This window comes from Strigops habroptila, chromosome 3 (assembly GCF_004027225.2).
Source record: "Strigops habroptila isolate Jane chromosome 3, bStrHab1.2.pri, whole genome shotgun sequence".
In the NCBI taxonomy this organism is placed as follows: Eukaryota; Metazoa; Chordata; class Aves; order Psittaciformes; family Psittacidae; genus Strigops; species Strigops habroptila.
The window spans coordinates 71,445,839-71,472,031 of NC_044279.2; the positions used below are offsets into that span (position 1 = coordinate 71,445,839).

At 35.2% G+C, this 26,193-nt stretch overlaps 1 protein-coding gene across 1 annotated transcript in view; it reads right to left on the reverse strand.

Moving 5' to 3' along the window:
- Positions 1-696: 696 nt before the first annotated feature.
- IGF1 (insulin like growth factor 1) overlaps positions 697-26,193 on the reverse strand; it is a 49,732-nt gene continuing 24,235 nt past the window's right edge. Inside the window, exons 3-4 of the mRNA XM_030480499.1 lie at positions 10,523-10,704; positions 697-3,144 (exon numbers count right to left, since the gene is read on the reverse strand). Coding sequence (XP_030336359.1) covers positions 3,085-3,144; positions 10,523-10,704 — 242 coding nt within the window. The 3' untranslated portion in view covers positions 697-3,084. The remainder of the gene's footprint in view (positions 3,145-10,522; positions 10,705-26,193) is intronic.

Sequence of the window (26,193 nt, forward strand, 5' to 3'; positions counted from 1 at the left end):
TACTTTGTACTTTTGGAAGGGAGATGTTTTGGCTCATGCTTCAACTTCTTTAAGTAGCGGATTTATTGAGATTTTTAAGCTAATTCAGCCCCTTATCTTTCACACTGACAGGTATATCATGTGCTCCCTGCCATATGACTGGAGATTTCTCATACCACTGTGCATTTCCCATCCATGCATTTCTCACCTCTGTGGTGATGGAGCTACTCTCCATTTTGTGATACCATTTATTCTCTAGCAAAGCAAAGTGTTGCTTTTGAACCTTGTAGCTATTCATTACTTATTGTAATTTCTTTCAAGAATTGTTCTATATTGTTTAGACAGTTGTCAAGTTCTGATGTTAGATATTGCTGTCTGAGTGACATTTTCTAATTATGATGTCTCAACAAGAGAAATACAGTGGCAGAAACGTGAGTGAATGAAACCCAAGATAAGACCAAATCTGAGTTTACAGGAATTAAGTAGCCTGATGATGGCTATTTAGGTATGTTCACAGTGCATCTGTAAAATGTTATCTACAAAGAAACTTGCCACCACAGAGATCTGTAAATTACTATTTGCCCTCACACCTTTCCTTTCTCTTCTCCTTAGAACTTCAGAGGAGATAGGGGAGAGAAAGAGTCATGTAACATGAAATGGAAGTATGTATTATGTGTGTGAGATCAAAATAATGGCATATTCTAGAATGTGTTTCAGAATTCTTAACAGCCACTGAAGTAAAAATACTTCCCTCTCCGTCCTCTCCACCAAAAAAGACACCTGTAAGAGCTGTGACAGATATTAGAATTGCTACCTCTGTGTATTGAATTGGTGCTAAACAGTTTAGTTTCCCCATCTGTTTCTCTGTACTTTTTTCCATTTCAACATAACTATCTCAGTCAGTGACAGCTGTGATATATTCTTTTTATTCATTTACTGTTCTACTTTTACATTGTGATGGCAGCCTATTGTGCATATAAACATGCATCTCACAGAAAGCGGAGGGTATAAAGAATTGTATAGGAATCATAAAATATATTGCACTTTCCTTGGAAAAAAAATCTAACTTTCTATGGGAATCAAAAGGGAACTATAATTATTCGTTAAACTTTTAAGACCTACTTTTCCTGCCTGTTTCACGAGAAACTACTGAGGAACTGTAAAATATTCAGCCTTCAGAGATTCTTCTCTTGTGTTTTAATTAATAGTTCAGTCGTCTGCTCCCATAGGTGTAGTAGAAAGGAAGGCAGTTTTGAGCCTTTAAAAAGAGATACTTCCTTTACAGATCTGATCCAACATCTCCCTGATTGCTTCCCTCATCCAGTATTCTCCCTGCCCTCTTTGGGGCTGGCCAAGGGATACTTCACCCCTTGTTTGAGCTTGCCACATGCAAGGGTTTTCTGGGGGGAAAAACGTCAAGTAGAACGACATTGCAGTTTTGGACGGGGTGGAACAGTGAATTCTCCCCTGCCTTCTCTTCCGCTCTCTCGCAGATGAGTTTATTGCTCGCCTTGGAACACTTGGCTACCTATCACTCCTTACTGTGCGGCTGATCCAGCACTGAGTGGATTTATGAAATGAAGCGTAGGACATAGTGTTATTCAAGGTAGAATCAGTGCAGTACCTATCAAGGTTACATGGCAGAGACTATCTGGAAATATGTCTCCCACAAAACTGCATGAAAGGTGATTGTAACAGTTTGAAGGACATTCTGGTTCATCTCTTCTTCTTCTTCTTGAGGACTCTTTCTATACTGTAATTTGGTGATTAGATTAGCTTCTGTGATTTACAGGATGATGCAGCAGCCTATTTAACAGTCAATTTAGTCACATCTGATTGTGGGAAGAATTAAAATGACAGAGAACTTGAGTAACCTTCTGTTATGTTTGAATGAGATGCCGATATATCAGAAAGATTTAGGTCCTGATGGGCTACCTCTTAAAGTCATTTGAGGGTTGTTTTTCAAATTGTCTTCTCTGGGCCTAGGAATCTATGAATTTGTGTTCCACATAACCGTAAGTAAGTGAAAACACCACCATTCAAACATCTAACAGAAAAAAAGAATCTGACTTTTCTTTTGAAGATGGGAAAGTTATTTCAGTGTTGGAATCTGAAGCCATTTTAGTTCATTTAAACTAACTATTGTTAAAACTATTTTGTTATTTAATCTTTGGCTTGACCTTTCGATATTTGCTTTTACCTATTACCATTTTGGCCAGACCCTTTCATGTAGCAAACTATAAAATAGCACCGTTGTACTATAAAACAGAGATTTTTACATACTGTTTGATATATGTGTATTATTGATATGCTAAATTTTACATACTGCATTATATGGAGGAAGAAAGAAGTTACCTATACTGTTGCAAAATAATTACCTGGAAGGATCATTAAAGGTTTGAGAGCCTATGTATGCTTTAACTGCTTTTAAAAATCTTTTGTCTCACAAATTGCAATAAATTGCATCTTTGCAAGAGAAGGAAAAATAAAACTGTCTTAAAACAAATGTATCTATAACCCATATTCTGTCAAAATGCCACAGATGGAATTAATTAATGGATGTTTAAAACTGTATATGTTACCTTACTGCTGCTGTTACTGGGAATGTCAAACTGTGCAAATATGAAGGGGTAGACAAACAATGTTATCAGACACTGTAAAACAAACAGCCTGTTGCTTGTATAGAAGTGCAAATAAAAAAAACACCACTTAGACAAGGCTGATGAATGACTTCAGCAGCCTGTGTTCATAGGTTAATTTAGTGCAATTGGATCCATCAAAGGCCCATAAATTTGTAGGCTTTTGAGGGGCACAGGACTTTAAGAGATTTTGTGCAGGACATTTAAAACAGATTAACAAACAGTAATATATCAACCACAGAATTTTTTAGCTCTGGGCTGGTTAAAATGTTCTGTTCTCTAAAGACTTAGTATTGGAATGTTTAGTTGCATTGTTCACTGGGAGAATGCCCATTGGTTGAGATTGCATCAAGCTTATTAAACCATAGGTTTTTTTAAGTCTTCCAATGTTTAACAAATAATTTATTTACAACAAAGTATCCTGCAGATGGCACATTCATTCTTCGTTCTTGTGGATGGCATGTTCTTACATTCTGTAGTTTCTGTTTCCTGTGTTCCCTCTACTTGTATTCTTCAAATGCACTTCCTGAAGGTTTAGAGGAAAAAAAGTTATTCCAGATAGGTTTTAATACACGCTATGAAACTTTTATTAGTGGGAAAAATAGTAACAATGAACTAAGAAAACTGGAATTCTTTGACTCATCTGCCCTGTTTTTTCCTCATGGCAACAACAGTTATTCTGAATGCTGGAATTGTTACAGTCTTTTTGCCACTTCACAGAGAATGTAACTATACAAAACTTCTGTACACTAAATTCCTTGTTCTCCTAGACATAAACATTTTGATTGCTGTCATTGTTGATCTTGGCAGAAGAAACATCTACATACTGGAACGTGGATGGGCTTAAGCACACAGTGGGTACCAAAGATTTTCTTTCGTTCAGAACAAGGACATTTGCAAGCAGGATGTATAGAGGCCAGGGAACTTCAGAGTTGTAATTGCAGGATTTATGGAGCCTCCTGGGCTTTGGTACCCCGTGGTCAGGGGCTTGCAAAATTGCTGAGTAGGACTCTGTTACCTGCATTTTGCGTAAATCACATGTTAGATGTGTCAGGTTTTTGTTGGCTAAGGCCTTTAGGAGCATAAAAGGTGTGGGTTCACTGCAGGAATTGCAGCCAAATAATTTGTATTTTCAAAAAGAAACAGGGTGATGTGCCAGGCAAATCAAAAGGGCTTTGAAATGAATAATGCACTGTTCACTGTTGTTCCATGCACAGGCAAGTTTCCAGCAACAGTTCTGGGTGTGGCATATATTTTTCAGTTTGATTCCATATTTGCCATGCTGGTAAATATTACCTGTTCCCAAATCTTTGCACATTATGTACCAGACTAGAGGCAGAATTGCTAAGTGACAATCTTCATCAGAAGTTAAATTCTTAATTAACTGAAATAATTTCTGTTGTCCTCAGAAAAGCCAGAAATAAAAACATGACCCTGAGAAAGAGGAGATGTGTATACAGCTTTACCACTGCATTATCTGCTACTTAAGCCCAAGAAAAAAGAAAAGGAAATATAATCTCTAAAATTTATAAACTAATGAAATTTTTGCCTGATTTCTAATGGACCGAAAGAAAGTAGAAGCTGATTTGGTACATTACAGTAGTTTTATGGGGTTTTTTTAAATGATTATAAAATACTGTTATGTATCTAACTTTTCAATTTTCCTCCAGTATCTATCAAACACAAATCAGAAACTGGCAAAGGATCACAAAACTTGAACTCACATGGTGCTCATTAATTTTCACTGGTTTGGATTGGGTTCTGATGGATATGGGTTGAATTATTAGTTTCAGAAAATAAAAAAACTCAACAAGAAGTACTAGTAATTGTTAATTATACCACCAACAAGTAGGAACATTGAGCCAAACTAAGATTTATCATCATTGACAAGCCAAATTTGTTAATAGCAAAGTATTCATAATGAAAAAATGTCTTTGTTAGGAACCCGCCATTCTAGATGTTCTTAGTCTGAAATGCAATACTAAATGAAGAAGAGATTAGCCATCTAGTCACTACGTCTGTGATTAGTTCAGTAAGATACTGGCTTGTCTTCATCAAATTTTGCTAATACTGCTATAGAATAGCTTCTTCAGCATGGATTCAATACAGAAATAAAAATGTCAACAGAATTCTGCTTATCCATACATTGAAATAGTTTTTGCTGTTTCATTGCCTGTTTCTCTTCCAATTTTTTGAAAACTACCTTTTCTGTCTTTAGTTTTACATAAGTTGTACAGTAAGTTTTCACCCTGAATTACTTATTCTGGATGAACCCTCCAGTTTTCACTGATTTTCGCTATAATCATCATTGCTGCACTTCACAGGAGTCTACCACTGTTAAGGATCCTGCCTTGAGCTGCAAATGCTTATATTAGTAACAATGAACTAAAAAACCAGGAATTCCTTGGCTCATCTGCCCTGCTTTTTCCTCATGGCAAGAAAACAAAATATCCTCCTCAATGCTGTCTCTAGGTTCTCCTCTTTGACAAGAGTTTACCAGCATATAGGAAAAGTGATATGTAATATTTTATTTGCAAAAAGTCATGCATATTTAAAGGCTGCACACTCATGATCTATAAAATGGACAGTGAGAGCCTTTTTATGAAACAACAGCCATTTTGCATTACAGTCGCTTAAATCGAAAATTAGTTACATGTTTCCCAAATGAAAATATAAATTCTCGCCACTACTGTTGTGGTCTGACTTTAAAATAGATTTATTATCCAAACAAAGCAAATAGTAAGATGTAGCAGTGTTTCAGTTATAGCTTTTAATACTGACATGTAGCTTTGAAATTGAGGGAGGATGGAAGGTTATTTTCAAACACTTCCTTCTCTGGAATCAGTATTTTGATGAATAACTACAGAGAAGTGGCACTGGTGGTGACAGTAGTAACATGCACACCAGAAAATGCTTTGACCCTCTTTGACACATTTTTTCAAGTATGCAGTGTTGAGACCATTGGAAAAAAAACAAGAAATGTGAATGCCTGAATCAGGTTCTCAGACCTGCATTTGCAGTGGTCTAGAAAAGCTTGCCTCGTTTCTCAAGTCTTTGAAAACATGGTAATAAGAAATAAAATTGTTATCTGTGATGCTCATTTTATTATCGGATCCTCTGAGCTGATACTCAGACCCATACAAAGACATAATCATTGTAAGATGACATGCAAAATGTCAATTTTGCATTTGTCAGTTAATGGACAGAGAAGCAGAGACTTTAACCTATCACCCTAAGGATGGATCTATGGAGACAAGGCAGCACTAACATAAGGGTGACAACTACCTCAGGGATAGTAAAAGTCATTAATTGAGATGGAAGGGTGTTGAGAAGCATGCAGCAGTATTCTTATTCTATTAGGATGGACATTCAAACCTCATATTGGCATTAAAATATCTCTTGCTTTATTGGCAATAAGTGGAAAGTCTAATGTTTGTAGTAACAGGCATGACATCTTAGCTATGAATTCTCTGGGGTCTCTTTGAAAACTTTTTAGTTCTGCAGGCAGTGTGATCAGTAACATAATAACAAGGCTGGAAAGTAAGCAATGGGAAGAAATAATTTTCTGAAGTGAAGAGGCCAAGTTCTTCTATCTGTTACACCTTAAGGTTCCCTCATTGGCTTGGTAATATGACATGGCTGTAATAGAAATTAGGATTAGTGCCACTGTGCATATTTTGGCCTGTAATTGTATCTGTGAGTTGATACTGAGCCAATTACAAAATAACCTGGGAATCTTAGAAAGATTAATGAGAAATAATGCAATACTTCTTCTGATTTTGTAGTGGCATTTTCTTAAACTAAAAGTATTAACATGTTTTGCCTCTCTCTCTTAGTCCCAAGTAGTATTTATTTAGAGTTTGAAAAGTAGATAAAATACGAAAATGTTTTTTGAGAAAATCCTCTTAATTTACTCTGTTAATACTCTGTTGATACATATTTATGTGTATTTTCCACATATTAGGCTTAAAGAAGGATAAGGACTAAAAACTAGGGGAAGAGAAAAAAATACATCAAGATGTACACCTTTCAGATTCTTTTGCTCGGCGTGTAAGTGAATGGCATGCACTATGGGTTTTTTGCTTTCCCTCTTGTTTATTTACTGGATTTTAAAATCAGTCTTACCAGTGTTCGCATTCATGTAATAATTTTCAAGGTACCTTGTAGCCTTAAATTCATAAGAACTTTGTGCCACTGGTTCTGTGGAACTGCTTCATTCAGAAAGGTCACAGTCTTCCCTCACAAACACAATTGTTGTGGAAATAGATCAATTATTTCATTTGCTTGAACAGAAAGTAGTTGTTTTTCCAAGTTCTATTCACTAGTTTTTCAAAGTTGTAAACGCTAGTTTTCCAAATTGCTGTTAAAACTTCATTCACTTAAAGGTAAACAGACCAAACATTTATTTGCATTTCTCAGAAGAGAAAAAAGCTAATGAAAGAAAAGCAAGATGGAACTCTGTACACTGACGACAGAAGTTTAATTCCTCTTCTTTCTCCTGTTTAGCAGTTTAAAATGTTACTAACTGCTATTAAGGTAGAATTTTATAATGGATTTGTATTATGCAGTTGATTACTTTCTGTTTTTTATCAGTTCTGGCAAGATGAATACCTAAGTATCTCTCATGTTTCAGTAAGAATTTTACTGAAAGCTTTCAACAGAGTCTTCAAGTAACAAGTAAACAAAACAGGCTTTGGATAGGCATAATAGATGAATAATCAGTAAATGAGTGAACAACAGATCCTGCAGGTTGGTTGGATTTTTTTCTTGATTTCTTTTTTTTGTGAACCTGTGAATACCCCTAAGTATATAATAACAATGTGTTTATTTTTTATTTTTTAATATACTTTTATATTTATTTGTGACTACAGGTCTTAGACCAGGACAAATAATGGTCCTATAGAGAAAGAAATATTCTGGGTTTTAGCTACAAATAAAACTCTACATATACAGTCTCTGTAATTGGCCTTATAGCAGCAAATAGGCATTTTGCGGGTTCCCAGCCCACATCAATCATTCAGTGTCTGGCCCCCATCATTCAGATTTGTGCGTGTAGTGTAGCAACATTTGTTTTTAATTCAGTGATTAAAGATCAACATTAATGTAACCTATAAACAAAAGAACAGCCCTGCTCTATTGAGCTAAGGTTTTCTACCAAATAGTGCATGGAACAAATCATCTGCTCTAGGAAGTGGTAAAGTAGACCACTTACAAAAACACTTCAATCAAAACCCAAATCCTGGATTTGTTGATTAAAATGCTTATGAGGAGATGCTGAATAAAAACAACATTAGAAGTATGAAAGGTGTAAGCAACTGATTGTGTGCGAAATCTGCGAGTAACTATACATATTATATATTCCACTTAATCCTGCCTTAAATCTTTTACCTAAGTAAGAAAATATTAGAGGTCATATATATTCACTTTAGATGTATAAGATATGTATCTCATATATAAAATAGTGTTAAGAGACAATATTCTAAAGCAGAAAAAAAATTGCTCAACTGAAAAATAAATTTACTTCAGTATAATTATTTTTTAATCAAAATCAGTGACACTGTATCAACACTGAGAGTTAGCTAAATGCATTCATATTGCGGGAGCCTATCCAAAGAAAAAAGTATGAACATAGCATTGTCTGTTTTAATGGAGGCATGTACAGCTGACTGCAGAAACAAAAAAAAGGAGGAAAAAATAATTACATGAAAATATGTACCAGAGCTTTTTCAGATGGAGCCATTCTTAACGAATTCTGTTTCCCTTCTCGTCCCTCCCTGTATTTTCCTTTTGTCTATTATAAAACTAAATAATAGTTTCTCCTACCCCTTCTATATTTTTGTTTCCTCAATCTAATTCTCTCCATGCACAGACATAGATGAAAATTTCAGTTTGTTTTTCTTATCAGATTTTTGATATTTTATTGGCAAGTTCCCATCAAGAAGCATTTGTGATTTTTCTGCTTCTATTCACTTCTCTCTTCCTTTTCACATACATCTTCTTTAAAGGTGTTGGGATTTTTAAATTCTATTTTTTCTTTAATTTTATTTTTTCTCTCTTTTTCTCAAAATCCTGTCTTTTCTGTGTGATACACCGTGGTTCATTCATTTCTTCAATATTTCTTATCTCTCAGGCTCTTTCATCCAATTCTCTCCCCTTTCTTTTCCTCTGTTCTTCATTGTCCTTTTACTGCCCTTTTCACCTCTTGATTTTTTCTCCTTTTAATTTCCTGGATGATTTCTTTTGCAGCTAGATTCTCTCACTTACTACATGCTCTAAATTTTTTCTTCTTCCAGTGCTTCTGCTTGAGCATTACCTCCCCTGCTGCTGCAGAAAGATGCAAGGCCTGTCTTCTGCTCCTTCCTGTTCGTAAGAAAAGTGTTTTCTTGACTGTCTTCTGGGAAAAGGACAGCTGCCTGAAGAACAGTGACATCATTCTTTAGATCTCCAAGGAAATTGGTGCAGAGATCCATCAGAAAGCTGGCAGGTATCTTGTCTCCTTTTGTTTGAAGTTGCAGAATGTTTTACCCATCACCTTAGCAACAAGTATGAAAAGGAGTACACAGATTACTGGCCAAGCCTTTTTTTCTTTTCCCGCAAACCTCAAATGTATGTGTGCCCAGACAGAAATAAACCACAGGGTTTTCTCTTCTATAGTTGAGCTCTACCTGAAGAAGACTTCACTTGTTGTCATGTGGGCCTTTTGAGATGTTCATGGCTAAGGTGATAGTTCCAAGGAAGAATCATACAGCCACTGCTTTAAAAGGCTGAAAACTCTTGAAGAAGAGGTGAGAGGATTCCATTCTATGGATTGACTTATGGAAAAGAAATGGATGCTGGAATGATTCCAATTGTTCTTTTCAATTAGATGATAGTAAGGAAATAAATATATAGTGCCGATTCCTTGACTTTCTATGAAATCGTATAATTTCATGCAATTCTGTTTTGGATAATTTCAGGAGTGGGGCCAATGTATATGTAGGACAGACAGGGACAACAGCAACAAAATATATCACTTGAGGCTTACAGCAGATGAATGATTACATGTAAAACAGATGTTCAGAACTCAAACAGGAGAGAGAGTTGGACGTGAGCTTAATGGTAGCCTAGACTAAAAGGGTATTTCTGAGCTATAGGCTCTGATGAGGAGAGATGAGATTTAACTACGTATATGTACAGTATATCTGCTATGACAAGAACAAAAATCTGGCTAACCTGAACTCCACAACCAATGAATATTTGAAGTGCTTGGATAATATGCATATAAAACATTAAATAGTTAAAATGACGTATGTAATGATTGCAGTGACTATCCAGTTAATTTAGTTTTGATAAATAAATAAATAAATAAGTAAAGCCAAAATGACTAGGAAAGAAAAAAAATTTAGAATGTTTTCATTTACATGTAAAATTAATAGCAGAAGAGCTGTTTTTTCCCTCTTGATCACTCACACTACCTCTTCCCAGCAATGCAGATGAGTGAGGAGGTTTTGGATAGATCAGTTGTTAAACATTCAGTGTTTGGTTTCTCTTTTGAAAGAAATCTTAGGTGCTATTTATGACTGGATGATGTGAGTACTTGTCATTTACTACCCAGGATAAAGCCTTATAACTACTAGCTTAGCAGTTCCATGTTTTTTCAGTGTTCTAAGAGATGAGATGAAACACACCATTTCCTACTTATTTCCTACCACAGACACTATTTTCCAAAACTCTACTAAATCTCAGTGTCCCTAGGAGGCAGAATACATCAGATTGCAATGTTAGCAGCCTAGAGAGAATTTTACTTCCCTAAAATAGGTAGATTTGTTGTTTTGTTTGGGTTTTTTGTGGTTTTGTTGGGTTTTGGTTTGTGGGGGTTTTTTTTCCCCTTTTTTTTTCTCTTTTTTTTCCACAGCCTGGCCTACCTTTTGTGCTTTTGGCATATCAGTGTGGCGCTGAGCACGTACAGAGCGTGCAGATTTAGGTGGCTTTATTGGAGCACAATACATCTCCAGCCTCCTCAGGTCACAACTCTGGAAGCAGCATTCATCCACTATTCCCTTGTGGTGTAAGCGTCTACTGCTGGATCCATACCCTGTAGGCTTACCTATTCAAAACACAAATGGAAAATATTTATGTTAGAAAGAAAACACAAAGATCTCAGAAGCAGTTATATTAAATTGCATTATTTTAACAGAATCACCAATGACAGTTGTAGAGGCTGCCTGCATGTATCTATTCTAAGACCCCATTCTCAGATACAGCTTTGAAAGATATTCCTGGAAATGGCCACCTTTGATCTCTGTCTACGGGTGGTTACTATTTAAGCATTTGAGCAAAATTATGTCTTCTTAGAACAATATTATTAAAATATTTTCTTGAACTGTCTTGGCATTGAAAATGGAGAGGGGGGAAGTTGAAATCTGGCATTTAGAAGCCTTGAAAGGAAATTTGCCCTTTAGCTTTCAGGTGCAAACTGATTGTTGAGCTGACTGAGGTAGCTGATGTTTAAAGATCATAGATCATGCCTGTGTTGTAGGCAAGTATTTTCTAACTAAACGTCTACACTGAGCCACTCTGTGAAGTCAGGGTATTCCAAAAGGGAAATAAATACCATATACCACTGCACAGGCTGTGAGATCTGCAAGCTCAAAAGCTAGCAGGAATAGGAACTAAAGTAACAAAGTAACCAATGAAACACAGTAAAAGTAGGAAGATGCTTGATGGAAAAGGTTAAAGCAGAAGGTACTATATTCTATAGCTTTGCACAAGATAGGAAATGGGAATGACATAACACGCCCTTTCCTGCATTTTGAGTTTGCACTGGGCATCTGTAGAAACTACTCAATTGGCAGGTGTTTGGTATTTTTCACTCAGCTCCAGTAAAGGGTGACATTTTCATTCCTAGAACTTTTACACTTCTCTCTTTTCTTTCTTTTCTTTTTCTTTTTCTTTTTCTTTTTCTTTTTCTTTTTCTTTTTCTTTTTCTTTTCTTTTTTCTTTTTCTCTTTCTTTTTCTTTTTCTCTTTCTTTTTCTTTTTCTTTTTCTTTCAGTGATTTATGATTTCTTTAGTAACCATTGAATCTTCTGCTGTATTATGCAAAGATTACAGATCCATTGTTTCCTGGGCTTGTTTGTGTGCAACCCACGTGAATGTGCAGTTGCCCTGTTATGACTAACTAGAAATGAAGGAACAGTAAACTCACGAAAATAAGTAGTTGCTTACTTACTACATCTATTTTAAAATTCTGGTAGAATTTGGTTTCAGGCAGTAAAATTCTGAAAAGATTAAATGTTTTGTTTTGACATTTTCAGCATTAAGTGTTTCCATTTACAGAATGATCCGCATTGGTTAAGAACTCAAAAATATGGAAAAAAGGAAGAAAACTGCACCAAGAGCCAAAAAATGAAGTAACTCAATTCAGTAATCTCTACCATTTTCTTTTTCCTCGCTTTTTTTTTTTTCTGCTTCAGTTTTATCACTGAGACCAAAAATCTGTTATTCACAGAGTTTGGCAGGAGTTTACATTTTAAAAAATTACTCAAGCTAGATAAAAGATAAGGGTATCAAAAAAGATAAAAACTCAGTTTCTCTTTGGGAAATTATTGCCTCTAAAGCTTATACAGCAAATTCTAGGTTAATATCCATATACTTGTCCTGGACTTGTCAATTTGAAGACAACACTGTTTTTTGCAATTCTCTGTGATTAAAACATATGCCCAGTCGTGAAGAACCTTAGAGGCTTTAGTACATCCGTAAATGAAAAGACCTCTGGTGGTAAAGTATGTCTAACATTTTAGCCAGCAACAGAGTCAGCTAGGAACTAACTATCCCTATGAGCTTTGTAAACCCAGACAATAGGTTTTTAAGTAGCCCTTTTTTTCAGGGACTATAAATTAAACAAAAACAAAACCATGCTTACTTAGTATAGTGCAATCCACCAAGGGCCTCTATACTGTACATTGTCTGCTAAATTGTTTCATAAGACTAAACAGAAGAGCAAGCCAGGAGTAGATTACAGTAATATTTTGATTTGTCTGTGTGTGTTGTTTCCTGTGTTTCACTGAAAAGTGTTATAAATATTAAGAGAGAGTTTGGGGTTTTATTTCCAGACTATTTTCACTCACTGAATTATCATATAAAGTACAAGCTTTTCCCTGGAGAGTTTACTGGTCTGTTAATCAGGTTGTCTTAGCCTAATACTTTTAAAATTTTAGCAGTTATGAGAAAATGTGGAGTGTCCTTACTGTGTAGGATTTCACATTTTGTCTTACTCCTATGTAAGACATGAAAGGGCAAATTCTGTTCCTGGACATGCAGGTGTAACTCTTCTTAATAGAGCCAGCTGAATGTTGAAATCGACAAATAGTTGGTGAGTTAAGTTTACCTTTCTTTTCACAGTCTGCCAATTTTTCATAAGAAAACACACTCTAAAAGCTCCTGTTCAAGAATTTTCCTTTCAATGGTATTTCATAGCAGCCTAAAACAGGCATAGACATATGGTTTATTCCTATTTTACTATTGGCTACTGCTAACAGTAAAAATAAGGATGGACTGTTCATTGGTTAGTTTAATCTGTCTTATCACGACCTTTCTACCTAGAGAAGAAGTTACTTACTGAAAAAACAAAATATTTATCACTCCAATAGAAGATTTCAGGATTAGTAATATTTTACACTTCTAAGAATCTTAAAAATGTTAGCTTCTCACGACATTCATACTGGGTAGATAATACTACCTCTAAGTGACAAAATTTAGAATCAGCAAGATGAAATGTGTTGGCCAGGAACTTCTATGAGTTAACTACAGAACTTGATAGAAGAAATCTTCCTTCCATAAGTAGCAAGACTATAAATGGCTAATGACCGAAAGCTGCATGTTTTATAGGATCCATTGATATATGAAGACGTTATAAAGGAAATATAGTCAAATGAAGTGTAAAGTTTACAAGGTCTCAAAATTTTGTTACTTAATATGGTTAACATTTAGCTTTGTTGTGATTAAAGCCAAAGATGAACTGGTTGGTAGAGGTGATGTTTTGTTTTTTTCTTAAATCTTTAATTTCCTTTAAAAATCAATAGTTCTTTCCAATTTGTCTGTGTTGAGCCTGTAGTTATACAGCATTGTTCGTATTTTACAACTTTAAATTTAGCTCAATCATATAATCTGATGGTTTTTTATTCAAGACATAAGGTAAAAAAGTGACATGCAATGGATTATATAGCATTTACCAGATTATCACAATCATTTCTTGTATGAAATTTATGACTTTTTGGTAAATACAATAATTTCAACAGGAATATATATGATTTTTTTTACATGCATAGAGTAGAGGAACTAGAGCCATCTACTCTGACTTTTAATAACATCACTCATTTATTTGTATATGATGTCTTCCCAATAAGCCAAGCAGGAACTTATACAGTTTTTTTGTTAGTTGGAAGTTGACAATTCTGATTTTTATTCTCATCAAGCCACTATCTTGTTGTGTGATTACATGGAAGTTATTTTACCTTTGAGTGTTTAAATTTAACTGCTTATAAATTTGACAAAATACCTTGAATAACCCATGAAGCATTGCCTGCCTCAGTAGTAACATTTCTCCTGCATATACATAAATAGTTAATACAAATCCTGAATCCTGGAATCTTTCAGATGAAAATCTCAGTTTACTTCAAAATTATCTTTACAGTAGCCAGATCAAAGACGTCTAAGGAGTTGTTTTACTTTCTGACAGAATAATGACTTTATGAAGGAGGATATAATATCTCATAGCTCTTTAAAAAACCTGTATGATAAATGTAACAAGTTTGGAATGGAATCACTAACAGTTCGGTGATGTCATCAACAATGAAACTTGTCATTTATTTGCAAACTTAAATATGTACATGGCACACTAAATGCCCGTCCTTCATAAAAAGATAACATTAGTTTGGTGAAGTCAAATGTTTGCATTGTTTTGATTTGGTTTTTTTTTAAGAAAAAAAGTTTTCCCAAGGTTTTTGAAAGACCTAAGTAATCCAGTATAGTTAAAATGTGTATGAAATACAAAGTGACAATACGTAAAAGTGCTGTACAACAGATAGAGCAAATACATAGAAAAAAATAGGAAAAATTATTCTTTTTCAGTAATCATGATTCTGGACTCATTCTGAGAAGTATCTGATGTCTAAATTAATTTTAAACTAGTAGACTTTAAATTGCTGCTGTGCTCTTAAGTCCTGCAGTATACAAAGATGCTATCGCAAAGATGAGATAAACAATTACAAGGAGATACTACCACTTCTACAAATATTAACAGTATTTGGCCCATCTTCTTCTGGAAGGACTGCAGGGTCAGATGGTCCCAGTTCATCAAGTTAACAAAGTATGCACTTAGTTCTAGGCAAATGTTCAAGCTTCTACATGGTCTGTTGGAGTAAGTCACATACTCAACAGTAAGCGCATGCCTGAATGCTCTCCTGCGTAGGGACTGACGTAACTAAACACTTCAGTTAATTTCTAGACCAAAATCCAGATTAGTAAATAAATGGCTGGTTGTTCTGCACATTTGATACCAGTTTTCTGTTCCTTATTTTTTTCTTCACATATTGCCTTAAAATACTGACTGCTTCTGCTGTGTCAGTGTACTGGGCATCCATATAGATCTTTCTCATCTTTCTGACACAATTTGAGCACTGCCTTCCGGCTGTTATCAAAAAGTCCCTTGTATTTACTCAACCTTCAAAGTGCTGCCTGTGGACATATAACAGTCCTAGGCATTCCTTTTTGCTGATGTACACTGATCTCCTTGGTGGTTTCTTTCCTTTTTTGTCAGTTGCTAGCTCAAAAGAGGTTTCATATCATGTAGGTCAAAGTTTACTTAATAGAATTTTTGGCTCTCATTTAATCTACTGTACCAAACATGTGAATGTGTCTTTCCATGTGCTACAAGCAGATAGAAAGTCTAGTCACACTGTTCTGAAGTCCTCTGAAAGCAGGCCAAGGTACTGACTTCCAATAGTTAAACAGCTGGCTTCTGTACTAACAGCACTTCCCTTTAAATAATGCAAAGTCAGTAAAGTAATTCAGCAGGGCTTGTTTACGCTTGATTTCTTTGTTCCCCTTGCTTCCCTCCAAAATATCTCACTGGTGCTACCATCGGTCCTCTACTGATGGTTTCAATATGAGAAGCACTGGTGTAGGTGGATTATAGAAGTTTCAATTGTTAAACTATCTAGGCATTCTGTGGAGAAGTATCATCTACTGTTGTAGCATTAATGTTAGAAATTACATGAGAAATAGCCCAGGATAAACACAAAGGTAATCTACTATTTAGAGGACTATAGGAAGAACTCCAGTAACATGTCCTGAAGCTTTTATGTGACTATATTTATTGCAGATATTGTGTTTTTTAGCCCAGCAGTAGAACCTGAGAATGCCATTTAACTGAGAAAAACATTATAAATCTGAAAACCAGTGAACTTATCACTAACCTAGTGTTACAGTCAATCTTCATCTATAACTGCAACTTTTAAAGTTGGAAAGGCTATTGACCTTTTACTGTACTGTAATATTGTACAGAGAAACTCAAAATGTTTCCATCAAAATATCAGGGTAATATAATCTGTACAATTTTGAAGCATTGATAGCAGGTTTTGGTTACCTCTGTGAGAGATCCATCAGACAAGTGTGATGACAAACTTTTTTTCTTATTTACCACTGTGTCCAGTTCATAGCTTATAGTATTTGGATGTATGTAAGCATAGTATGAGGCAGTAGGTTGCTCAGACAGAACTTTTCTGTGGCCTGAGCAGCAAGGTTAGGAGTCTGTGGTGTTATAGTACAATGTGGTAACTGAACAAGCACATCTTGTACGCTAGATCCAGACTGGGAGCTGGTGGTTGGAGTGGTTTTGAGTTGCATGTACTATCTGCCTTATGGTGGCAAGGAAGACTAGGGATGCTGAGTTTGAGATTCGTTACTCAGCTTCACTATGTGAAAATCAAACATCTAGTTTAAGATAGTCAAGTCAACAAGCAGGGGTGTCTGGAGAGGGATTTATTCCTGTTTTGAATGCTTTACTTAAAATGAAATGAATCCTTGTCCTCTGCAGGAGCCTCTGCTCTTTCATCAACTACAGATAAAGCTATTTGATCTACTCTTAGACTATATGAACAGCTTCTAGGAAACTGAACTCAAAGAAAATGAAGTCCATTTAGTGCAATTTGTCCTAAATCACTAAATGTATCACTGATGTAGCATAATATAATTTTCTTTTATTTCCATTTTAACAATCAAATATAATGACACATATTGTTCTAAAAAGCATACCAGCCAGGCTGCTGCTTATTTATGTATGTCCATACCTCTTTGGCTATATTCTGTATATCAGGCTAGTATTCTTGTCTATTTTTGCATTTTAGATGCATGTATATGCAAAATAAGAGATTGTTGATGTCTCTTTTCATCTCCTTGTGATCTTAGACAAATGGTTTAATGTTATATTGGTAATATTTGTAGAGGGTTCTTTGGAGTTTCTAATCCATGTTTGGAAAATTATGAGTCGATATTCATTCAGCAGGAAATGCCTGTATTTTGGTACTTCTGTGAACTGTTACAACAAACAAACAAACAAACAAGCAAGCAAACAACAAATCTTGTGAACTGTTGTACAGAACTGTAACAGAACTGTAACAGAAATACCTCAAGGTTTAAACATTGAGAAGTAGGCAATCTGATTTTAATGTAAAGAAGTTGCATGCATTTTGAAGCCACAATATTTAATATTTAACTTCCATTTTCCTTCGATGTTTTGCTAGTGCCAAAAAATAATTATGCTTAGACTGATTTTTGTTTGTATTCATCAAAATGAGCATATATTAGCATTTATAAATGCTCAATGAATGGATGCTCTAGCTCTGAAGTCTAATTTAATATGCATGAGGATAAAGGATAAGCTTTATCAGTATGCACAAGTAAAATCTTTATGAAAGCATAGGCATTTGTTAATACTGAGATATTTCGCTAGAGCTACTGCTTTGTGGAATACTGAAGCGCTTTAATTACCATGTCTAAGGCAAAAGGATGTTTGCTTATTGCTCTGAAGTTCTAGGTAAGACTGGGAAAACAGGCACTCCATAGTGATCTATAAGAGAAAACTATCAAGACTTCACGGAGTGTTTTGACCGAATAATTAAGATTTATAAGCTGCACCTTGTAAAAAAATGAAAACACTGTGTTTCATATGAAGGATAAAAAAACTATTTTACTTCTTTAAAGTCAGTTAGCTGACAAATGTAGATTTATTCCAAAAGGTGTTCTAATTTTCAATTTGTATGTCTGTTTATTTAGTCTGCCACAGAGTTGTATAAGGTAATGTTTTCCTCTAGAAATATGCTTTCAGAAGCATTTTTTTTTCTTCATTGTGTATTTAATTGGGAAAAAATCTCCTCTTCCCCCAAATTTATTTCCAAAGTACAGCACTTGTAAAAATTTTCTCTCAAACATAGTTGCACTGTACTCTGTGCTTTTTATGGAATGGCTGCTTTGGAGGCCATTAAGTATACTAAACATATGATAGAACCATTATGCTTCATACACTAGTTCCTCAGCCAGTTGCAACATGTGAAGAGAAAGACCTGTAGTGTTGTGAGTGTTGCACTGGGAATGAAACAGAAATTTCAGAGTTTAGAATTCTTTTGAGGAAAAAAAAATAGCAGAAAGAGTGGGAAACAATATAATGTATTATTTTACACCAATTCAGTGCTCTAGAGGGTGAAACTCAATCCAACCTAGCACAATTTACAAGCCTACGTCAGGTTCCAGGGCTGGAAAGTGCCAGATGCTGCCAAAAAATATATATACTTTGGCAAGGTAAATGCTTTGCTGGAAAGAAACTCACTATTGCAAGAAGAGCCAGGTTTATCAGGGTTTAGGACAAAATAATTAGAAACCAGTAGAACCAGTAGATCATTGTTACATTTGAATATTGCCCCCTATAGTGCATCAAGGATGATAACAGTAATAGAGTCATCCATCCATAATGAGACTACATTCTCTCTTCTTCTTGCATATGTAGTTAGTGCTTACCATTGTGTGTGGTGGAAGGGTGATCAATCATGATAAGACCTTCCATACCCTTCTTACCTCATAGTCAGTATAAACCTGCTTTTTATTTGGATTACCAAATTAATAACAATGCAAAACCATAAGTAGGTGAAATCCTACGATCACTGACATCACCCAGAAATTTTTTAGTGCAATCAGGATTATGTCCTGATGAATCAGGTGCCAAGTTACTTCTATATAACCTGATCCAAGGTCTATTAAAATCAATGAAAAGACTTCCATTGCCCTTAGTAGGCTTCTGAGCATCAGGCTGATAAGAAACAATCACATGGTTTTAATTCCAACCTCACAGTTCAGTAAGCAAATACAATCTTAGTGGCATCTAGAGAGATTTGCAGGGAAATGGATGTGGTATGATTCCTTGAAGGAGGTGAGAACAAAAGAATACTGATGTACAATGTGAAGCAGAATGACTGCTATGTGGTTAATTCCACTGACCACATAACTATCAGTACATTGCTTTTAACTGTGTAATCAAGATTTTTATCTCTATAAGTACTCTTTCTCAGCTGTATTTTGAGAAATGAAAGCAAGTAACAAATGGCAAACATTTACAAACAGGTACTCTTGTTCCTGCATTTTGGATCATCATCTGGCTAGAAGCAGAAGGTGTGAATGGGTAAATGGCTGTTGCATGAAGTAATTCCTGTCTAATGTCTTTCATACTATCCAGGAGGGTACCTATTGACACATGTTACAATTTTTACTTCTCTTTATACAGTGGTAGCACTTACAGGAGGGTAAACAGTTGAGTGAAGGCCACTGTCATCTTCTCGACTACAGGGGTAGAGAGTTTTCGTTCCCTTATGAGAAACAAGTGTGACAATAGGAAAGAAAGCAGGAGGGAGAAATAAGATAACAGTAAGGGCCCAGCTCACTTCTCACTTAAATTAGTTTTGCAGTTTTGCACTTGTCTAATGCAGTTAACTTCAGTGGATTTACTTGAATGTGCCTAAGCTCTAGAGCTATAAGCTCCTTTTGGTAAGACCTGATATCATTGTTGAAGGCTTTGTCAGCAAGAAGCTGACCTTGTACAGTGATGCAGCAACAGAGCAAAAGGAATAAACAAAATTCAGCTCTATATCTGTGCAATTGTCTGAATCTTGTTTAGACTTTCAGTTATTGAAACTTGGTGTACAAGTCAGGATGACATTAAAGTAATTTTTGAAGTAATTAAAGTAAGCATGGTAAAATGACTTAATGCTTTTGATAGAAGTCCAACGTGTAGTTTTCTTATGGCCAACATTTTAAATGTGAATTATTTTCCAGAAAACTTGTTTTGGATTGTCTGCTACTTTTGGCATATTGGGATACTTTTGCTTGTGAAGATTGACTTAGGAGATTCCTGATTAGCAAAGACAAGTTAACCACTACATTCAGAAAGGGAATTAAGACAGAAAGATTAAGAGACAGATTCTTTTGTCTTCACTGATGTTAAACAGTGCTTTATCCTAAATTAAGAGAGCTCTTTGCAGAGAAAGATAGTTCTTAATGTGAGTAGTATTTATGGAATCTACATATCAATTATTTGCACAGGAGAAGGCTGTGACAGTGCCAGGAACTGAACCTACATCAACATAAGTACCAGGCCAATGCTTCAACTATATACCTATCTTGCTTTAAACTTATTTTTGAATCAGTAGGCATGTAAAAATTTAATCGTAAAATGAAACACTCCTTCAAGGTCATGATGCTCCTGTTAAACTTGTCTAATGAGATAAAAGAAGTGAAGCTTTCCAGTGGAGTACATGGTCATTAGGGAGTGAGGATGAAGTCACTGGGATGAGAAAGGGACAGTAAGTTGTGTCTGGAAACAAAACCAGAACTAAACCTATCTAAAATATAGGGTCGTGCTTGATTTACTTTTCACTCACACTGGTTTTCTACCAGTTGTAGCTCCAGTCTTCAGTGATTTAATACTGCAATAGAAGCTAGAGAATCAGTTCTAGTGACAGGAACGTAAAGAAAAAGAAGTCACTGCTGAATAATAAATTAAACTATTCTTGTTACCCTGGACCATCCAGCTCACCTTTTTATTACTGAAGACATGCAGAGGGACTGTAAAGGAACACTGTTACAGTGCAGGGAGAAATTGGTTCCAGCATAACATCTTAAATACCAAACCTATAGTTTCTGCAGGATCATTGAAAATGGAAGTGCTTATAGCAGTGAAGTTGGTTTATGAAGCAAATACGAAGTAATCCTTTTTTTACAGGGCTGACAATGCCCTCTCCAGTCACAGTTTTTAAAAGGGAATGTGGTTTCTGAGCAGATTTTTTTAAGTTCTCACTTGCTAAGTTTCAATGGCCTTTTCAGGGAAGTTCAAAGGTTTTTTAAAAGTTCATTTCCATTTAAAAAGAAGTTTTTCTAAGTGCACAGAATTATTCCTTTCTTTTACGATTTCCTTTCCAACTTGTTTAGCCTTGATTAATAATTGAAATCTCTACATCATTTGAAGGTGTTTTTCAATGGCTTCTATTTTTTTTGCAATCTTGCTGTCCTTTTGTTTCAATGAGTTTGTTCTGTGGATAATACAGGAATACTATAAACTGTAAAAGGGCTGTAGCAAAGTTGAAGTTGATCTGGCTTTTAAGCTCCACATGCTCACTGACTTCTTTTGAGCCACAACTTTGTACATGCACAATCATTTAAGCAAAGGAGTCCAGTTCAGAAGTAGGATGAATAAGTATACTTACAATGATGTAGACTTTTTCATTTATCTTATTGGTGTACTAATGTTAAAACTTAATGGTGACCCTGTAAGTGCTGTTAAATGTGCTTCAGTCTAGAAAATCATTCTCCCCAACACTGGTTCAGTGTTGTTGCACATCATGAGATCCACTTCATCAGGCTGAGCCTATCCCTGCTCAGGAGCTATGGTCACTATGAAAGAAAAAAAGAGTATTGTGGAAGAGTGGGAAAAATACTTGTCTTAAGCATATTTGGCCAGTGGAGGGCTTACATGGTGTCACAGAAAATGAAAAAGTAGCACCAAGTGATTCTTACAAGTGCATTTCTACAGAATCTCTTTTATTCCTATCTTGGTTATAAGAAATCAGAGACATTTTTAATTCTCTAGCCTTAACACCTATCATTCAATTTTTATTCCTTTAAATGCTAATAAATCTCAAAGCCTGGAGTACTTTGAAGGAAGGTTTTGATCATCTGAAAGAATAGATTCTGAATTGTGTCTGCAGATATTTCTTTGACACTGGCATCAGTATTAAGCCCTTCTCAAATATTTATGTTGTGAGTCTTTAGATATTTATTCTTTAGTTACAAGTTACTTAGCTGTATTAGAAATTCATAATCCATTATTCAAATCTGACATTAAAAGTCAATCTGTACAAAGGAAAACTATGTTCAGGCATATTCTGTTACTACTCAAAGTTTGACTTAATAAGACAATAAATATTTTCAAAAAACTATCCTTTACTAGTTAGTTATAACTAATCCTACAATTAAGTCTGATATTGATATAAACCAAATCGAGTAGGATAGAATACAATACTTCCACACAACCCGTTCCCAAAACCACCAAAATCCTTGTAATTTTTTGTTCTTTGTTGCTTCTATCTGATTTAATACAACTAAAGGAACAGGCAAATGTCCAGGGGAGGTTAAGTCATTTTCAGGAATTATAGATGTGCAATTAAAAAAAAAAAATATTGTTTTGGGGTTTTTTTTGCTTTTGTTTTGGTTTGCTTTGGTTTTTTAACATATTCAAATTACCTTTGTCATTAGCCATTCAAATGTTATTAAAATGTCAATAAGCTATACAATTTCCTCTGATTCCTAAAAGCGCCATTACATATTTGTGGTAGTACTGGCAACCTCCTGCAGTTTTAGTATTTATACACTTTGAGTGTGGATGTAGATGCCAGAAGTACAATATTTCTTTCTCTTAGCCCTTTTGCACCAAAACTTTTTAGAGTTCTTTCCGTTGAGAGTGATATTTGGAGAAAATATGACCATTGCTCTCACTGAACCTTTGGTCAAAATGTATACCAAATGAAAGTTTTCTGTGGTTTGGGAGAGTTGGATTAATTTTTTTCCCCTTGTTTTTCCTTTTATATTCCTCTGAACTCCTCTTTGCAAGCCAGAAAAGGAGGTGCCAAAATAACCCAAGGAGGCTGTGCAGCCTGTCCAGAAGTGAGAATTTCAGCAACTTCAGTGAGAGTTACTGTTCACAAAAGTGTAAGGACCTTAACCAGGACAACACTTTAATTTTGCTGAACTCGTTTTCCCCATTAGTGAAATTTGGAAAAGTTTCAGGTCCTAATCCAGGATAAAATCCTAAATGGAAGTGAAATGAAGTCACTTTCACAATTCTCTTTGTATAAAACGAGTCTGAATTTTCTCTTCTTTGCTTCTAAATGATTACCTAAACTGCATCTCTTGTGATTTTGCTTGATTATTTGCAACCTCACCTCACTTGTCAGTTTCTTATTCTTTTCATGCATTACTTCTTGTCATCTTCTAATATCACTTCATAACTTTTCAAATGAATTTCCTAAACTCATTTCAGCATTCTAGGTATTCTTTGTTTATCCCTCTAGCAGTTAGCAGGGTATTCAATAAGTTGTTATGAATTTAAACTTTATAATCGTTTTGACTTTCCTTCCAGCTTTATAAAACTGCTATGCAATCAACTGTGATCACTCTAAAGAATAAAAACACAAACATAAACGATTGCATATGGTTTTCGCTATACAACTTTAGAACAATATTGCTTTTAGACTGGATAAATTTAACATATATCTCATTTAGGATTAGTGACATTAAAATACAACCAATATAACCATCATCCTTGCTATTTTTTTTAATCTTAGTGATACAAAGCATAAACTAAAAGTTTTTATGCAGGAAGCAGCTGCATATTATGGACCTGGGGGGGGCTGCATCTATCTTTGACTCTTTACATGTCTGCTTCTCTCTGCTAGCATGAATATGACCTTTTGCCAACAACTACTACGCAGTGTCTTCATAGAATACTACAGATACCCTGGAGGCATATGCTGCCTCTCCAATGGCGTTTTGTGTCTTCAACTGTACGTATTATTTGAATATTACATGAATTACATGCTGTAGTGAAATACATAGATTTTTTTTCTCTGTCACATGAGACAGCTGAGGTGGAGGTGTTGTAATGAAGCCATATTACTAGCAAATAGATCTGAGCACTAGAATTTCCTGAATATTATTTCTATTATAGAGCAGACTGGTTATGCCTCTGGGAGATTTGAGTGATCAGTACATAACACATTAAATTTATCCTAGTATGTAAGGTTTACAAAAAGGCTTTCTGTCCTTTTAAGGCTTTTTATAAATTGTTCTTCATGTCGAGATCTACTGAAAAAAAATGTAAAGAAAATATTTATCTGACAGGGATTGCAGTTCATTTCTGCATAATTCTCAAGTTTTTGGATTCCTTTTTCAATTAAGACTGGTTTTATGGCTGTTCACATATTAACCCTGAAATCACATTATCTGTAACATCCATTAAGAATTGCTGTAAATATTTATACTTCTTTTCCTTCAGCGTTGAGATACAGGTTTTATAATTGTTGCATCTTCTGGCCAGTGTGTGTTGCCAGAATGCCTGAAGACTGACAGTGGCATTGTAGTCATTGTTCTGCTGCATTATTTGTGTGTAAAATGTGGGTGGTAGGTTCAGTTTCTTTTTTACACTAGAGGGCTCCTTCACACTTGGTTAGCAGTGTGGCAGCACCTACAAGTCAGAGCAGTGGAAACTTGCTGCAGTGTAAGGGTGTGCCTGCGCTACAGGAAGTAACAGGCTTGCTATGTCTTTGCTTCACAGAAATTACTTCTGCACATTGTGATACTGTCACCTCACCTTTGATAATTTTCCTTCCTTCTTACCACATAATGTGGGAAGAACAGAAATACTATGGAACTGTTTCTGAACAAAGAGAAGTTAAGATTCACTCCCCCTTCAGTTTACGGATACACATGAGAATGACAAATGCTTTAAGCCAGGTGGCAAACTGGAAACCTTACCTTGAAGGCTTCCTAAAATTGTGGTCACTAGGTAAGATTTTTAGAGGCTGTTGAAAATCACTTCAGTTTGTCTTTCTGCTGTTGGAGTGCCTAAGTTAATTTAATTTCAGTAACAGGATCAGTATTTTCACAGGTTGAAGAAAACGCTTATGCTAGCTCTTCATGTTACAGTAGTTTTTCCTGTCAGTATTTGGATCTTGGACTACAGTGGCGCAAATAACAGACAAGAACTAGAAAGTGAGAAGAAAGCTTAACTGCTGGAGATAGGCACCCTCATGTGATAATTCCTCTTGACCTTTTTTAGACCAGAATTTCAGATAATTTTGACCTGTAAATACAGTTCTGGGTTTTGAAAAATAAAAAGGTAGAGAAGATATGCAAATCAGGAAGTAAAACGTTTCTCAGATATCTGTCCTGTACTCTGTCCTTTGGCCTCTTTTCTGCATTTTTAATAGTTTTCTTAATTGTCTACACAGAAATTTCTTAGTATTAATCAGGGTAGGCTTTCTTAATTTCTAGTTTAAATAAAGTGTTATGGTAGAAAACCAGGAAATTTAGAGACAAAATAGTTGTGTGCTGTACTTTAGTACCTTTTAAATTTCTAAAATAATTGAACTGTATTCAGTGTGGTTGTGTAGTAAATAGTGTTGTCCATTCAAGCAACAATATCAGAAATTTTTCCCAAAACACTGAGTTATGCTGATATTTTAAGTATTGCTACTGACCTCCACAGCTGAAGTGCTTAAACCCTACCCTGCTCTTTGTCAGCTTCATGCTTGGGAAATGTCACTGGAGTGACAGCTGGTGGAGTGAAGGCAAAGAGGAGAGAGAAAGCAATGAAAAATGCTTGGAACATTTTGCTGTATTGTAGGGAGAAAAGATACCTGATATATAAAAACCCAATATGTGGCTTTAAAATTCCACAGCATGTTCCATCCTATGTAAAAGACTGATTAGTATTGGTTGTAATTAAACTCATATGCATAATAAGAAGTATAGTTATTAGAACTCCTTGTGATTCTTCAATAATGCAGCAACAAGGAAGATTATCCTTTCTCTTACTCAAGGATGATGTCACTGTACTGATAAGTAGGACTTAAGAAAGGTTTATGTTCTTAGCAGTAGAATTAAGCAATGTAATACTCCTTTTAATACAGTAATTTCTAGCTCTACTAATTTTCAATGTTTATCGTGCAAGATCATCAGGAAATTCAGAAGTCATTTCTCTGGTTTGTGAGCGAAAGAGTGGGGTAATCTAAGGATAAATAAGCTCCCTACTGTAATGTTCCTGTGCCACTGTATCACATCTGGCAAGTATTTACAAGGTTTTTCAAAATGATACACTGTAAAATTGCTAAGAAATGCAGTCTTCACAAATTCAAACATATTGTTTACATTTTAGTGTTGAAGCTGGTAGTAATTATTGAGTACTTTTATTTCTTTCCTAATAGAACAGGCATTCT